This window comes from Schistocerca nitens, chromosome 3 (genome assembly GCF_023898315.1).
Source record: "Schistocerca nitens isolate TAMUIC-IGC-003100 chromosome 3, iqSchNite1.1, whole genome shotgun sequence".
Lineage (NCBI taxonomy): Eukaryota > Metazoa > Arthropoda > Insecta > Orthoptera > Acrididae > Schistocerca > Schistocerca nitens.
The window spans coordinates 565545102-565563828 of NC_064616.1; the positions used below are offsets into that span (position 1 = coordinate 565545102).

General features: G+C 44.1%; 1 protein-coding gene across 1 annotated transcript in view; it reads right to left on the reverse strand.

The window, feature by feature from the left end:
* The window catches only part of LOC126248471 (klarsicht protein), an 892903-nt gene that overhangs the window by 111044 nt on the left and 763132 nt on the right, over nt 1-18727 (reverse strand). Inside the window, exon 19 of the mRNA XM_049949484.1 lies at nt 1952-2133. Coding sequence (XP_049805441.1) covers nt 1952-2133 — 182 coding nt within the window. The remainder of the gene's footprint in view (nt 1-1951; nt 2134-18727) is intronic.

The following is an 18727-nucleotide window of genomic DNA, read 5'->3' on the forward strand; positions in this document are numbered from 1 at the left end:
GTGCGTGTATGAAAGCAACTTTATAACCGCTCAGCCATAGCCAAATGCTACGTCGGAAGACTAGTTGCTAATGGTGTGGAAGAGAAAATATAAGTCATGGTCCTTCTTGGTGTAAGGTTGGAGGGATCAAAATAGTAATTTATCTGTCCAATCATCATTTCACAAAGATACCAGATTCACCGACGTAATACAAGGGAAATTGAAGTCATATATGTGATCAAAAAGTAAAGGCAATTTTCAAATTTCGCGGACTTTATACATACGACTTTCAATTTTTTTTTATCTTATTGGAAAACATGTTCCTGTTGTATATTTGCATTTTTCAACTGTTTTGAATATTTAGTTTACTGTTAACAGTCGAAAAGGTTATACGCGTTTTCGAGTGCTCTGCAAATTTTTACTTTCAAAAACGATGGCTAACAGAATCTGCATTAAATTATGCTTTAAAAATAGAATGAAGTGCAGCATCACATTCGAAATGTTGACTGTGGTTTCTGGCGAATCTGCTATGATTAAGACAAGAGTGTAAGATTAGTGCAAACCTGTCGAAGACGGTCGAAATGAAGTTTAAGATAACGCCCGCCCTGGAAATTACTGACGACAATGTGGAACAAGTAAAGAAAATGGTTCTGGGAAATCGCCGTATTACCATTAGAGAAGTTGCTGATTATGCTGGTATATCCTTTGGCTCATACCAAGCAATTTCTTCCGATGTTTTGGGCATGAAAAGTGTAGCAGAAAAGATGGTTCCGAAATTCTTGAATTTCGACCAAAGACATCGCGTAGACATCGCTCAGGAATTGCTGAATGAAGTCGACAACGATCCAAAACTTGTAAAGGAGGTCATAACAGGTATGACGTCAAAACCAAGGCCCATTCATCCAAATAAAAACTGCCTGTAGAACCAAGACCGAAAAAAAAAGATCGATAATTTCGATCACATGTGAAGGTTCTCCTCACTGTTTTCTTCGATCACTATGGCGTTGTGCCTTATGATCAAAGGGTCAATAAGGAATACTATCTGGAAGTCATGCGACCAGAGCCGCCAGGAGTGGCTGTGCGGTTTGAGGCGCCATGTCATGGATTGCGCGGCCCCTCCCGCCGGAGGTTCGATTGCGCGGCCCCTCCCGTTCGAGTCCTCCATCGGACACGTGTGTGTGTGTGTGTGTGTGTGTGTGTGTGTGTGTGTGTGTGTGCGCGCGCGCGTGTGCGTGTGTGTGTGCGTGTGTGTGTGCGTGTGTGTGTGCGTGTGTGTGTGCGTGCGTGCGTTTTTTTTTTAGCACAATTTAGTTTAAGTAGTGTGTAAGTGTCTAGGGACCGATGACCTCCGCAGTTTGGTCCCTTAGGAATTTGTTCTTCACGATATTATCGGACTAGAAACAACCTTCGCCAAAAAAACGAGAGCATAAAAATTATAAATCACTACGTGATACCGATAAACATACGTGATTGTCCTTTTTTTGTTACTGCCTTTGTCCCGCATCGTGCGCAGGGTCGGCAAGCGTAAGTACGGATTTGTCATGGTTAATTTTAAGGTGTGGCCGGATGCCCTTCCTGCCGCCACCCCATACCCCGGGATGGAATTAGTGTACCCCAGCTGCCTGCATCAAGTGTAACGTATGAAATAGTGCGAACGTTTTTCAAATGTCTGCGAGGCGTGTAACTGAAGCGGGATGTGGGGATGTGGAAAACCGCCTAAAACCCACATCCATGCTGGCCGGCACACCGGCCCTCGTCGTTAATCCGCCAGGCGTATTCGATCCGGGGCTGGCGCGCCCACCCGAGTCCAGGAAGCAGCGCATTAGCGCTCTCGTCTAACCTGGCGGGTCGATAAACATAAGAGACAATGAGACAGAATTCCCGAGTCTCGGATAGTCCATAGCGCATTTTTCAGTCGAGGTATGCGTGCATGCGCAAAAATAGAAAGGTGGCTCAGAAAGAGAGTACTCACCTTGACCTTTTGGATGACACCATCGAGCTGACTTCTGTCCTTGAGCTCGCTGGAAATATTGGTCACCCTGTTGGCGAGATCCATCATCTCCTCGCGCATGGTGACCATCTCGCGCTGCAAGCAGCGCACTCTCTGCAGCTCTTCTGCAGTGCTGTACAGTTGCTGCCAGCGATCCAGCCAGCCTGAAAGAAAATGTGCGAACATAGGAGTAAAATAATGCGTTGGCATACGGCTTGTAATCCAAAGAATTTGAAATTCATCACTCAGTTACCCACATTCTCTGAACGGTCATTTCTAGTATACGAATCGGTCTACACAGAATAAAAACATTCTGGCAAACAGGAAGTATCTGCGAACATATCTATATCAGAATCCTCAATTAAAAGCTTACTTTAGGAAAGCATCTTCTAATTACAGCGCAGTTTCGATGTAAATTCCCTGACATAAGTTCTCCGGGTAGAGCTACGCATAAAAAAGGAAATATTGTGTTAAACTCTTTATGGTATCTAACACACATTCGTCTAGCAGAACGACTATCACCGACGCGAACCGTTATATTGTAAGAATGACACTGGAAAAAAAAATCAATATCACCTTGGGAAGTTTAAACAATGCGTTTTTCTTGAAAAACGTACCAGTTTCGAAGGTGAAAAATAATTATCAGGAACGAATGCAGAATCCACAAACAACATGTAGCGCAAGTTCAAGTAAGAAGTTAACAAAAATGCAGTGACGTAAATATTACTGAGGCACCGCCAAAGGATATGAATAAGTTTGTTTTTACGAAAAACGAGCTAAATGAGATTGTTACTAAGGTGTCTTATACATTCTCCCAGACTTATAGTTACTGTCGTGTACTGGACGAGTAAAGCTTGATAACGTACCCTACTTTTATTTCATTTTTCCTATAGCTGTGCTGACTTTATATGAGCCTCGAATATTTTATGGACTGTCCTGTTTCCATCAATGTTTTTGTCGACGAGACGCCAAACAGTTGATAGGGAATCGAGTTCGAGTCCCGCTCTGGGGCAATTTCAACCTGTCAGGAATTGTCAGAACAGCGCACACACTGCTGCAGAGTGAAAGATTCATGCTTGACACCATGATAATTATCAAACGTGCCAAGAGTTCGGTACCAACAACAAAAACTAACACCATATCGTAACATAAGGGCAACTTGCCTCCGAATAAAAAAAAAAAGTGCGTTATGTACGGGAAATTCGTTATTTCTGCCTTCGTAGTAATCTTTAGGGCAAGCAAATGTCAAAAATTACTTGGATATCCTCACTTCATTCCGCCATGTAAAAGCAGAACCAATGCAGCTAAAGACATTCACGCAGGTCTGTGCAAACGTAACGGATCTACACGAATAATTAAGCTGTTCTGCTTTTGACATCTTACGTTTGTTTGGATTGCGCTAGCCAACGAATACATCAGTAGCCAATTCAGGGCAATACTCAGAGCACAGTTAAGTCCATCGAAAGAGAATTTGACACCGAAGAAACCGAGTCGCTATTTGAATGTCACGGAAATGGCAAAAACGCCAAACGTCATTAATTTTTAAGCATGAAATTTATGTATCTGAGTGTCACCTTTTGAGGAAAAAAAAATTATGTAGCGCCTAATAAAACTGATGGACTGATGATATCATTCCCTTTGTCTATGTTTATAGAACATAGTTCATTCACAGCAAACACTATTGGAAACGTAATGTGTGGAGACTGTCACGAGGGAACCCGCTGATTCCATTTTGTGGCCGTTTTGTTCAACAAGTGAAACAAAAGAAACGATGATTCTGGTATAGGAACACACTATTAAAAATGCTAGCTAATGAACAGGTTCATCCTTTAATCCCTCTCACTCGAAAGTGTCGAGAGAATTATTTCGAAACGAAACAATCCTCCACATTCCAAATCTGTTCCACTTTCCAATTTCTTTTACAACTAACCGCACGATACACTACCTTACGAGCCAGACTCAGATCAAAGCAAGACGCTGTTTAACGTACACGACACAGTCCAACCTGTAAGTTATTTTATGCGATTTCCCACAATCTAGACAAATGTCGAGCGTATTTCTCACATCCACCTCCAAAACAATGCACAAATCGTTGGAACTCGAAAAGGCACACACAAATAAAATAACCATTGAATCAGAGATGGGTTACTGTCCAATGTTTGCGGATCTCGAAAAGTAACTATTTCAGTGCTCAAAATCAATGAGAGGATAAAATGTATGTCCGTTTTTAACATGAAAGGTACGAGACAGAGGAGTGCATAACTCATTAAAAAAACTTCAATGTGCAGATTCCTGAAACACCCATATAAAACATATCTTAATTTGAAGTTTAATCTCTGAGAATTTTTGCAACACAACACAGACTCTACCTTTCGTGGGTCATTTATATGTCTCACTACTATCTCGCACACAACCAAAATGTCCTTCCCTACTCAAATTATTGCGTTAAGGGCTTCGCACTTCCTCTTAACCGGCACCCATCCTGTAAAACGGGTTGAGGGACTTTTGCTGGTTGGGCGAGGCAGCTGGTTGGTGAACTCCGAATATGAAGTGCAATGGCGAAGGTTACCACGTTACGCATACGTAATTCTTATTCTCAATACATTATTCCTCACCATGACGCTCGTCCTGCCGTAGTAAAAAGAAAAATCTATGTCACAGTGGCTTCCAGATTCCGAATGAAAGCTTAAAAGTAGAAAGAGATTTCCACTCTGCAGCGGAGTGTGCGCTGATGTGACGCTTCCTGGCAAATTAAAACTGTGTGCCGGATCGAGACTAACTCGGGACCTTTGCCTCTCGCGGGCAAGTGCTCTACCGACTGAGCTACCCAAGCACGACGCGATTACTGTTGACACAGACTCCAAGAATGACTTTGTCCCCGCTTCTCAGGATTCAACCCACAAACAAGATATGTCGCGAACAACGAAGATAGGTCAGATCCAACCAGGTTACTGAAAAGTTCATTGTCACAACAGGCGTGGCGGCAGTCTCTAAAAGAGGTTTTAGTAATTCTGCGTAATACTGTTATAAGAGGTTTTGAAATAAATGACAGTCCCAACTTTTAAGTAACGAAACACTTTTTCCAAATAACAGGTGATACGGAATACACGAATCACAGCTCTAGCGTAATGCAAGACTGTCGCAGCGCCGCAATAACGCTTTAATTTCTATCCTCGGCACACGACAGAGAGCTTTCACATAACGACAGCGCAGCTAGTTTACGCATTACTTAACTATTATTTGCTCAGACCGTTGTATCGAACTTAAGATGCAGGCTAAGCTAACAGAAATTGTTTCTGAAGAAGGGTTTCACGTGTCCAGTATACGTTAAAGGAAACAGTTGTTCTGATACACTTCTCATTGTGCCAGCGGAAGCCACGAAGGACAAAGCGTCCATTACAGTGACAGAGCTCTAACTAGTCATAACGTCCAAGACTAATTACACAAATACGCCGCTGCCACGAAAGGCTGACCGCTCCTTGTTGAGCGCTGATCACGGCAGCGCTTCTCATACCGCACTTCTAAGCTAATGATGCCGCATTAACTATACAGAATGTACATGAAGTCCGGGAATACTTTCAATTATTTATTGCACAAGAGCCGAACATTGTACGGATATCACACATCTGTCATTTTGAAGGGAAACCCTGAAAGTTTTTTTTTCCCCCCCCATGTATACCGCCACAGCGCACTTTGGTAATTTGCCGATAGTCAGCGCTAGTTGCAAAAATGGTGAGTTCAGGTGCGGAGAGAGCTTTCTGTGTGTTTGAGTTCGACAAAATCAAGTATGCTACAGCTGATGCCTCAAATGCAATCAGACGCTCCGTTCATTTTTAAGCAGGATGGGGCTCCACCCTATTTTCTTCGTGAAGTTCGTGGTTACCTGAACGCGGACCTGCCGCATCGATGTATTGGCCGTGCTACAGAAAGGGGACAGCTGTTTCATGAAATGGCCTCCCCGATAACCAGATCTCACTCCTTGCGACCTCCTCCTGTGGGGACACAAAGATCTGGTGTATGTACCGCCTCTACCACGTGATGTAGCAGAGCTCCGGGAAAGAATACGGGAAGCGACTGCCACAGTCTACGATGCCACGCTGGGACGGGTATGGCAAGAATTCGATTACCGTATTGACGTCTGCCGCGTCACTCATGGTTTGCATATCGAATGTTTGTAAAAAAAACGCTTTCAGAGTGTATGACATCTGTACAATGTTTTGTTCTTGTGCAATAAATAATTGTTCCTGGACTTTATGTACACCCTGTATATTCGTGTAAGTTTCGTAGCAGTAATTTCTAGCCTCGGCACACGACAGAGAGAGCTTTCACATAACGACAGCGCAGCTGGTTTAAGCATTACTGAACTGTTATTTGCACATATCACCGTTTCGGTATTGTTCAGCAATCTCATCCTACTAAAACGCAATTAGTAGTTGCAGATGTGCTGAACTACTCAAACCCAGATTAAGAAAACGAAATAAATTAATAGAAGGTATCTTTGGTTGACATACTTAACAGTATACATGTCCACCACATAAATGTTAATGAGTCCGTTAATTGCCTTTCGGCCGGCCGCTGGTGGCCGAGCGGTTCTGGCGCTACAGTCTGGAACCGCGCGACCGCTACGGTCGCAGGTTCGAATCCTGCCTCGGGCATGGATGTGTGTGTTGTCCTTAGGTTAGTTAGGTTTAAGTAGTTCTAAGTTCTAGGGGACTTATGACCTCAGCAGTTGAGTCCCATAGTGCTCAGAGCCATTTGAACCATTTTGAATTGCCTTTCGATATGTGGCATGTAAGTTTATCCAGAAAATTCCATTTACGTAACGTAGTTAGGAGATAGCACTGTTCGACATATTAAAAAAAAATGAAAGAAAGCTATTTGGCTCGTACAGCAATAAAGCAATAAGTATGAAGTCACAATGATAACGAAATTACATCATTACGTTGCGGAGAATTCGGAGTTACTGTAACTGCGGCAATCACAACATCGTGATAGGGGAAAGCAAGGACGAGCCTACAATACATTTTCAGAAAATCACACTCCTTTGGTGACCTCATCGAAACGAATGGAGTGATAAGACGATCCTCCCCCTATAGAAGTGTTGGTGACGAATGCAGACGGTCTGACTAGGTTTCACGACTGTAATCACCAAATCTTACTTTAGTGGTGTTTGAAACCTTGTCCACGGCCACGCCAAATGATACGAATACGTGCTCGGGTACCGTGTGGATGTTTAATATACTTAGTTGTAATTAACGGCATGCTGTGTGGCATGGTTGCCCACGATGCACAGATAATAAATCTAAATTCTAAACGCAATTATACCAAATGTCTCTCTATATCCCCATTTAGCTCGTCCCGTAACAAAATGATAGTGCTGAAACGAAATTATCAACTTCTTGCTTTTCCTTTTACAAGATATTTACGACTGTCGTTTCGCAATTTGCAATTCGTTTTACTGTCAAAATCTGGGCAATATCTCCTATTTAAAAATAAACTGCAGACAGCACGTAATAATGCCACGAAACTGTACTCCTGCAGAAAGCTACAGCAAATGTGTGTAGTGTAATGCAGCCGCTTGTATGGCACTTGGTCGGTCGTACTGCAAACTCAGCTTGGCCTATAAAACAAGCTCGATGAAGGTCGACCGCGGCAAGACAAAAGGAAAACCGTTCTTGGCACCTACGAGTAAGCAGCCAATGTCTCAACGGAAGGCCCTTGTGTATCGCCCACCAGAAACCTAACACACGGAAATGAACTTTCAGTAACTTCGTTTAGCATCCAATGTTCCTGTTTCTTAACATAGCACAACACACAATCTCCATATTTTTTAAACTACGGTACTTCTAATATACGAACCAAGTAATGTCTGCAGTTAGTATCTCCGTGTGAAACCATACTTTCATGCGTTTTCCAATATACGACGAAAGAATGATATGCAGTATATGTGAGGAAGCTGCGTAGGACTTCTCTCCACCTCTGCATGCGCGTCGGTAAAACGAAAAAATCTTGTCGACTTCGCTGGCTGATAAAGCAACCGTCACGAAGGTCGTTGGGTCCGCTTGATAATGCCTTTTGCACGAGCACTTCACTTCATACGGCGGAAAGTGCGCACTAAATCAAGGTGTCACTGATGTGAAAATGACGTGCTCTTAAAAACCCCTTAAGAACTCAGTGTGTACAGGCGCAGGAGACACAGTGGTTTGAACGGGAAACCATGTTAAAAAACTTAGTTTCCGCAATACAGGTACAAACATGTAAATGGAAGTTTTCCACACTGCGTCTACCAGAAAAGGCACATTATATATATATGAGAGAGAGAGAGAGAGAGAGAGAGATGCTGTTACACTGGTTTGTAACCAACTAAGTACTGTGGTAAAAACATCCAACGCAAATTACTGTTGTACTATTAAACAAAATGCATGGGTCACCAAAGGAAGGAGACGCACTGAACATATACACGAAAATTGTACGTTTCGTGTGTACCGTAGCACTGGGCATTATTAACACACTGGGTAAATTGGTTAATATACAGCACGTTACCGAGTCACAATAAAGTACAGTAGGTCATTCATCAGCAGACTTGGGAGATCGAAACACACTGTTTTAAACGCTTGTTGTTTATATTGTTATTTGTAGATGGTCCGCCCTTAAAACGAAACTCTTATATGTGACAACCCTGTTTCCGTTATACTTCGGAGAATCAACTGAAGATATCATGGTGCCTGCACTTGCAAATCCTATTTCACATTTTATCTTAAAGATATTCACTGTGAAATTACCGGGCGTGATGGCACAGCGGGTAAGACGATGGATTAACATTCGGAAGAACCGGAGTACAAGTCTCCGTCCGACAATCTAAATTTGGGTTGTCCTTGGCCTCCCTAAAACGCTGAAGTCAAATGTCGGGATGGTTCCATAGGCATAAATAAGGCCAAGTTCCTTTGCCATTCTTGTCCAACATGAGTATGTACATCGTCTCAAAACGCCTTGTCGTCGAATGGGCGTGAAATGTTAATGGGAAGAGAAAGAGAGAGTGACGTGACTGACGGTTTCCCTCGAAAGATAACCATTAGCAAACAACTCGGTGTGCAAAACTAAATACATCTATCATGTTGCAGCACACTGTCTTAAATGAAAATGTTTCACAATCAAGCGACTGACTAAGATTTCTACGGTGTAAAAATGTGAAACTAGACAACTGCAATTTGCCACACAATTAAGTCAGTTTCACGTAACGTCTATAGAACACGTTAGCAGTTTCATTACGTCCTGTCAGACTATTGCTTCGTCCAGCTTCCCCATCGAAAGAGATTTGTAACCCCCTACCTGTGATTTCATTACGAGACAGTTCCACTATCACGAGAAAATCACATTGCTCGCATTATTAAGCAAAACTGGTATTAAGGAAAATTCTAGAATATCTCCTACAGAATAAGAATTACCATAAAAAGTCACTCACATGGGGAGAAAGCAATTACGTGTGGCTTTTCGATAGTGGAGGAGTACGTCCTCGATTTATAAGCAGCCAATGATTCCCGTCAGGAAACGCGTCCCCCATCACCACCAATGGTAACTAGCAGTGCTACTGAGTTTCTAATACAAACCCCCTAAAAGTTCGGACTTGACAGCACGTAAGCAGCATAACAAAGTAAATAAAATGTAGTTACAAATGCGAAATCCGCAATTAAATGTAGGAAGTCAACACACTAAGTTTCAATACTGATCAGTTTGAAAAGTACAGTGTAAATTGACTACCTCACAGTTTTACCGGGACAAAATACACATCACCCAGTCGTTGATGTCGAGGGAGTATCGTGATCAAACAATACAAGTTTTTGATGACAGCAGCTTTAGCATTTGATGAACGTTTTGTTGTTTCTGGATACTTCCTTGCAATACCAAAAATATGGCCTGGTCATTCCTAGATAAGTGTATATTGCATCAGCACGTTATTCATAGCTGATGTGCCTAACACGCATGAAAATGCATGTGGAACATTTGCCTATTAACACAGCTTCTTCTGAATTTACTTTGAAATTTTAGTTTCTTGAGGACTGTGCCTGCAGTGAAATATGTCTTGAAAGAACATTGTAAGGTTCCAGTATCACTGCTTAGAACATTTATTGAGTACTACGACTGCTGTTTCGGAAGATTTCCATATCAAGAACCTACGTATACAAAGTTTGATAATTACAATGTACTAGAGTTCAGTGTTATTTTTGCTGAACACAACTTCGAAAGATACAGAAAGCCTACCACCACCGATTTAATCACAAATGCCGAATCATGTCATCCCACTTCACATACATTTGCATATTTCAACTCCACGATCGATAGATTAATAAATTTTGCACTATATAAAGAAGCATTCGATAAATAATTTGAAATACTACATTATCTAGCTTACGCGAACAACTTTGACCCTAAAATTGTCACCTAATTATATAAAAAGGGAATAAAACCAAAACGAGACACACTACGCAAAGACATCCACCTACTTAGAGAAAACAAGACACACACTAAATTAAAATACATACCCACGGTATATTCAGGTAACATTTCCAACCAAATGAACGCACTTCTAAAAAACACGATAAATTAAAAACGAATGACACTTCCCAAGCACGAGAAATTCCCAGAGTGGATACATATGCCAAAGACATCTACAGACATCGTCATCTCTGACCAAAGTCTGTTCTCACACAAATGTAAAGCATCTGTGGTGCCAACTATCAAATCATACTAAATATTTACAATTTACACTAAAACGTCACACCCTGCTGTATGAAAACTAACAGCACAAAGTCAACGTGAAATGTACCACGAACAGCCACGCCAGATGTTATTTATACGTCAGAAAAACGTTACGTAAGTTGAGAACCAAAGATAGGACATACATACTTACGATACATAAAGATAGAACACCTCTGACCATAGTGTGTTACTATTTAAATATAAAACATATAATGCGAACTGTCAAAAATTACAGTAAATATAACAAAATATTACGCCATTCTGTACTAAAAAGTACAAAATCGACGTTAATCGATATTTTAGAATTTCACGTGAAATTTGACTGAAAAGTAACCAGATACAATCACACCCGATGTTATATACACGTCAGGACAACGCAGAAGAAAGTGTTTCTCTTACACACACAATTTAGAAATATAAACATTAATTACAACATAGTTATTTGTGTAATTCGCGATAATGAGAATTACGACTTATTTCTGTTATACCTCAATAACTCACGAAATTCTTCACTTATAAAAATTAAGTCTAAAATTCCTGTAGCACTATATAGCACATTGTAATTCTCTAACTTTGCATATGCACGTACTTGAAAATGGAAGTCTTCCGAAACAGCTGTCGTAATACTCAGTAAATGTTTTACGCAGTCATACTGGAACCTTACTTACAATGTCTTCTGAAATTGTAGTTTTTATAAAAGGACAATGAGTTAAATACAGGCCGAACGTAGACATCGGGCTACGCTACAGATCAATCTGCTGACATCACTTTTCGCGGACTCACAACCAAATTGTCATCTTCTAGTATAACCTAAGCCTCCGCCTACGCTATGTATCAGTGTCACCACAACCATGATTTCAAGGGGAAATCTATCACACACTAGTCCATACCTATCGACACAGTCCTAATTTTGTAAACCAATTACCGATACTCTACAAAAAATATGGGCAAAAATCTATTATAGAAAAAGCCGATTAAAGATTTGTTTCAACAATGAAGTAAGAGGGCCGAAATTAATTGGTAAGTTCCTATTTTATGTATTTAAATGAAAAATCATACGGATTTGATATCGATTCTACGACTTTTGGGCTTAATGGACACATAAGCATCGATGAATATTCCACGACAAGAAAAAACGCATTTATCGTATTACTGATTAATGAATTCTTTACACCGAATCCACCTGACATTTATTCGAGAACCAGAAAAACATCCTATTTTAAGTCAGGCGGCGAAAGGTACCAAATACATACCAGCGTCAATGAGTTTGACATATGCTATCATTCTTCAATGTGAGCCTCCTCGCCGTGTCTATCATACAAAGCTCAGCACTCTAAACGATACGTGTTTCAACCGGATCCGTTCAACAGGCACAGTTCCCCAAGTAGTTAGTCCGTCGCTAATGACCTCGTCACAAGCCGGTGTGAGTGACACAGGTGGGAATACTTAATAGAATGTGAAGGGGGGGGGGGAGGGGGGATACTGAACAGCAAGGAGGGAGGTGACTAATGACATTTACCGAAGGTTTGAGAGAGCGGTTGATTAACTGAGGGCGGTTATGGGACAAAAAGGCGAGGTCATCAGGCCTGCAATTCAAAAATAACATGAGTAAGATAGACGTGTCCACTAAAAGTGGGCGGATCCAGTCAAAGGGGTCAAACTATAAAACGAGAAACATAGAAGCCCACACAGTAGAAAGCGTAAAAGGGTAGGCCAAAGCCAGAAACTGGAAAAACAGAGGGATAAAAGAGTAATCTTTCTAAAGGGGGTAGTAGTCATCGGTCCCAGACCCAGAAAATACGAAGAGAGGCCCCAAGCATAACCACCCTGCCCCTGCTCTACTAGTAAATGAAAACTATATAATTGGAAATAAATAGCACTTTCACGTAGGATACTGAGAACCAGTTCAATCATCTGTGAATCATCTGCTAATATTAAAGACAAGGAATCCGGAAGGCTATACTTAGTATGAAGGGCCAAAAGAAAAGGACATTCCACCAGTATATGGGATACCGTCAGTCTGGCTCCACAGCCATATTGTGGGGGTGGCTCCTTACACAAGCGAAAACAATTGGTGAGCCTAGTATGACCGATGCATAGACGGAATAAGAAAGTGGACTCTCTCAGAGAGGAGTGGACGGAAGAGCGCCAAACTGTAGTAGTCTCCTTCATTGTGCGAAGTTTATTACTGCCAGCAGTAGGGCACCAGATGCAATTCCATTTTTGGGCAAAGAGAGATTTTATGTATAGCCGCATATCTGCACCTGAATTCATGAAAGGAAATGGGGGACAAGTACTGCCTCTAGCCAAACGGTCAGCCAATTCATTCCCTGGGATGGCAACATGACTTGGGACCCTAAGACACACAACTAAGCAGGTGGCACGGCCAACGGCAGAGATAAGGTCATAGACAGAGGGGCCAAAGGATGACGAGACTAGCATCGGTCTATAGCCTAAAGGCTGCTCATTGAGTTGGTACATATTAAAACACTGTGGAGGGAAGGGGGGGGGGGGGGGCTCTATCAATGGCTAGCAGTTCTATGAACAACACGGCATGATCCTTGCAGTAAATGGTGTTCAATGCCCGCAAAAGACGTAAAAACGTATCCCGTAGTATCTATCGTGTTAGAACAATCAGCATCCTTGAACTCTTCGAGTTGAACTCGTCGTTTGGTACCGTGGTGGACCAAGGACGTAGCACTCGCTATCCTGGACCGCCGACGGGCGCTGCAGTGACACTGTTGTCAGAATCTCATTATCGCTTTTAATGTACAAGGTGCCGCAGTATAATAGGGGCGACAAACCTTAGGCCCTAAAATTGGTCGGTCTTAATCCATGGTCTATGCAGTATACGGAAATACACGAGGCACATCATTCCAGTGAGTGGAGATGGAGATCCCAAAAGAGGGAAGTGAGGCACATTCCAACCAGCAATGCTACCTGAGAGTGGGTATCAGGAGGGAGATGTCCCTCATTTGCAAAGAGACAAGTTTACATGGGATGGTCAGGGAATCATTGAATGGCGACTGCGTAAGAAACCAGGAGTTGGCTTCATCGCATTTCTAGAGGGAATCCCCGTTTCTGTGAGGAGATTGTCGATGGGACTCGTGAGAAAAGCAGCAATAGCCAGACGCACCCCATAATGATGAACGGGTTCAAGCAGTTTCAGAGTGGAAGGAGCCGCTGAGCCAGAAGCCTGACAGCCATAATCTAGTCTGGACAAAACCAGAGTGCAGTAAACATGAAGAAGAGTAGCATGGTCCGCACCCCAAACTTTTTGGGCCAGGAGGCGGAGAGCATTAAGTTTCTGCATGCAGGTAGTCTTCAGGTGGCGAATATGGGGTAGCCATGTCAGCTTGTTATCAAAAATAAAACCCAAGAAACGGGACTATGCAACAACATCTAGGAGCTGGTTGCCTGAATAAAGTTCTGGATCGGGGTGAACTGTGGGTTGACAGCAAATATTCGTAACCCTCGTTTTAGAGGGAAGAAACTGGAAGCCATGGGGAAGGGTCCACGCAAAGGCCTGTTGGATGGCGCCTTGGAGCTGGAGTTCACAGCAGATGCTTCCGAGTGGGAGGTGCACAATATGCAAAAATCGTCGACATACAACTCCGGTGTAACCAGAGAGCCAACAGAGTTTACAATCCCATTGATGGCGACGAGGAAGAATGTGATACTTAACTCCGAATCCTGTGGGATACAGTTCTCCTGGATCCAAGGGATGCTGAGTGAAGTGCCAATTCTAACCTCGAAGAGCCGTTGGGTTAAAAATTCACGCATAAAAATCTGAAGGGGGCTGCGGAAGTCCCAGTGATGGAGGGTAACTACAATGGGATGGCGTCAAGCCGCGTCATATGCCTTATGTATGTCAAAGAAGACTGCGACAAGGTGTTGGCGTTTAGCAAAAGCCCGACAGATTGCAGTTTCCAATCTGGGTAAATGGTCAGTTGGAGACAGTTCTTCCGCAAGCCACACTCAGACCACGAGATTCGAATACCCAACATAATCAGAAGCTAACCATCCTCTCGATCAGTTTACGAAGTACGTTCGTCAGGCTAATCGGTCGGTAGCTGTCGAGACACATTGGATTCTTCCAGGCTTAAGTACAGAGATAACTATGCTGTCTCGTCATTGCGAGGGGAAAACAACTGTGAGGCAAATGTGGTTGAAGACCCTGAGTAGATGTTGCCTCTGGGTAATTTCCAAGTGATGGATCATCTGGCTGTGGATGGAATCTGGGCCTGGGGCCGAGTCATGTGGAGAGGTAAGAGCCTGCAAGAATCCCCAGTCAGTGAAGCTTCTGCTTGGCGGGGGTTGAAACAGAGGTGGGTTTCTTTACCTCATCGTTTCTGCAAGAGAAAGGTAGCAGGATAAGGAAGAGGGCGCAAATGCTGTCACGAAGTGCAAGGTGTTCTACAAGGACTGATGAATCAGTGCACAGAGCATCATGTACGATACGACTCTGGACAGTTGATTGTCAGAAGGCTGCGGAGCTTTGGCCAAGGCAAACGTCATCAGCATTTCTTTTTACTCTGCTTGATAAGGTACCGAGCCTTAGCACAGACACGCTTAAAAGCGATAATGAGATTCTGACAACAGTGTCACTGCAGCGCCCGTCGGCGGTCCAGGATAGCGAGTGCTACGTCCTTGGTCCACCACGGTACCAAACGACGACGACGACGACGACGACGACGGGAACCCATGGATAGGGGGTAGCAGTGCCAGCGTCACGAAGAATAGTGTCAGGGACATCCTGCACGACTGCATCAATGTAATCCGAGAGAGAGAGAGAGAGAGAGAGAGAGAGAGAGAGAGAGAGGGGTGTCTAAGTGCACAGCAGACGTATATATTGGCCAATTAGCTCTGTCGAATGCCAAACGTCTGGGCCTGTCTGCCTGGCGGCGGCAGGGGAATGGTAGAACCACCTAAAAGTGGTCACTGTCACAAAGATTATCACTGGGTGACCAGTGTAGTGAAGCTACGACAGCAAGGGAGGAGATCGTGAGATCGATGGCAGAAAATGTGGCATGAGCACTACTGAAGTGTGTGAGAAACCGTCATTGAGGAGAAAAAAAATCGAAGTCTGTAGTAAGTTGGTCAATTAGATGATCCCTACTCATTGAAGTGGTACTCCTCGCCAGGAGATGGTGTGCCCTGAAGCCCCAAGGAGGAGGAACGAGATCGAGAGTTGCTGTGTTAAGGTAGGTAGTTCAACACAGAGAAGTGGCCTACCTGAAGGGAGGTAGACACTGCAAATGGTGATTTCTAGGGTCGTTCGTACTCGTACCACTACTGCTTCCAGTTTGGTATGAGGGGGGACCCAGTCACTAATGGCATCAGTGCAAAGCGAAGTGCAGACCTCTCCAGACCAGGCATAATTCCGACAGAGCGCCCAATAACCATGAAACGTTGGAAAATGATCACAGAAGTGCGTATTTTGAAAAGACAGAGCGCAGAATAAGAGACAGGTGACGGTAACATCCGTTGCAATTCCACTGGACTATCGTGTAGCGAGAATCCAGGTTAGACACGAAGAAGCTGAGAGGAGGACATGCATCAGATCAGTAGTCATCACCAACGATGACGGAGGTGACATACGTAAAAACTGGGTCTGATTTGGAGTGAGGAGGAGTGGACAAAGACCCCAGGTTGCCGGGGAAGTCTCGTCCTTGGACTTTCACTGCTGCTGCTGCTGCTGCTGCTGCTCCTCCTCCTCCTCCTCCTCCCACCTCCCCCCACCACCCTCGGAGGTAGGTAGGCGTTGTTGTCAGTAAAGGAACAGGTGGCAGCAATGTCCGGATCAGACAGAGAGTAAGCAGCTTTCGGACCCTTGGAGCGTGTATCCCTTGTCTGATCCAAGGTTGCAGGCTTCCTATCTAAGAACGCTGGGGAGGGGTGTTCTGTGAGGAAGCCCCGTCCCTACCAGGAGCCAGAGAAGGGACAGGAGCTGCCAGATTGGTAAGGAAAAGGTGGGAGGGGGATGGATGTAGTAACTGAGGCAAAAGTAAAAGACATCGGCACTGGATGGAGTCAGTCATCTTTTTGACAAGCCTCAGTGTATGATAGACGAACCAGAGACTCATACACATGCATTTTTTTTTCTTTCTTGTAAGCTGGAAAATCTGGCTAGCGTGGAGAGTGGCGCTAATGACGATTTACACACATATGTAGCGGAACATAAAGGCTTCCCTCCTGGAGAGAGAGTCCACAGCCACCACAGAGGGTCCGCCATACAGTGGGAAGCAATATTCCCAAAATGCAAGCACCAAAAGCATCTCATGGGTGGTAGGATGTACAGCTTCACGTCACATCGGTAACACATAACCTCGATCTTCCCTGTGAGGGTATCTCCCTCGAAATCCATAATGAAGGCGCCAGTATCGGTGCTCTTGTCTTTACAACCCTTCAGCACACGTCAAACAAACTGAACGCCAAGTCACTTCAGATTAGCCTCGAGTTCCTCACCAGTTTGAAGAATGAGGTCCCTATGAAAAATCACTCCCAGGACCATATTGAGGTACTGGTCAAAGGTAACGGTTTGTTCGTTTGTTTGCGTTATAAAGGGACCAAACTATAAGGTCATCAGTCATTTTTTTTCCTGACACAAGCAAGGCTCAAGATACAAAAACACCCAACACCACACCTAAAAAGGAAACGAATGGAAAGAACAAAAAACGGAGAAAACATACACCACAAGGAAAAGTAGAAGATATTAAAACCATAAAGCAGATGGTCTAGGCTGGCTGATCACAATAATAGAAGAGGATGAGCCAGCCACTCTGCAACCTATTAAAATGTCCACGCCAAAGAGACAGGCGAGATGAACACATGTACGGAAAAGACGACCAACAAGACAAACAAATGCAAAGAAAGTGAGGAGACAGAGTTAAAATTGAGGGAGGGTGGCGGCCTCTGAGAGAAGGGTAAATGCCCACCCTTAGATGGTACGATAAAAACGCCCCTCACGAATAAAACAAAACTAAATCTGCTGTTGAGGCAGACGCCGACGGTAGGGTGCTGGGAAGGTTAAAAGTCCGTCGCAGAGCGGCTAAAAGTGGGCGTCCAGCAAGATGCGGACGACAGTCATATGTGAGCCACGGTGACACTGCGGTGAGTCCTCACGACGAAGCAGGTAGCCATGCGTTAGCCACGAATGGCCAATGCAGAGCCAGCAGAGAACCATAGCGTCCCTGCGACAGGCCCACGTGGAGCTGGTCTACACATTTGTAGTCTCCTTAATGACATGCAGCTTGTTGTGCGTACTGAGATTATGCCATTCCGTCTCCCAAAGCTGAAAAACCTTGCGCATTATAATGATCGCAGGTCAGCCACAGGAATGCCGATCTCCAGAAGCGGTTTCCGTGTAGCCTGTTTGGCCAGCCTGTCGGCAGGTTCATTTCCTGGGATTCAAACGTGGCCTCGGGTCTACACAAACACCACGGAACGACTGGACCGTTCCAGGGCATAGATGGACTCCTGGATGGTCGCTACCAAAGGATGGCGGAGGTAGAACTGGTCGATAGCTTGTAGGCTGCTCAAGGCGTCAGTACAGAGAATAAACCACTCGCCAGGGCATGAGCGGATACGCTCAAGAGCACGAGAAATGGCCGCCAGCTCTGCAGTGAACACACTGCAGCCATCTGGCAAGGAGTGCTGTTCAGTATGTCGTCCATAAACATGCGCAAAGCCAACGTGCCCATCAATCATCGAGCTATCAGTGTAAACAACTTCATGGCGCCAGTACATGTCAAGAATCGAGAGGAAGTGACAGCAGAGAGCCGCGGGGTTAACTGAGTCCTTAGGACCATGTGAAAGGTCCAGGCGAAGCTTCGGCCTCGGGGTACACCATGGAGGTGTCCGTGAATGGACCTTGAGTATAGGTGGTAAAGGCAAGGACTCCCACTTCAGATAGAAGAGTTCGAACGCGAACTGCAATCGTATGCCCTGACCTGGGCCACCGATGCGGTAGATGAACCACCATAGATGGAAAGAGGAGAT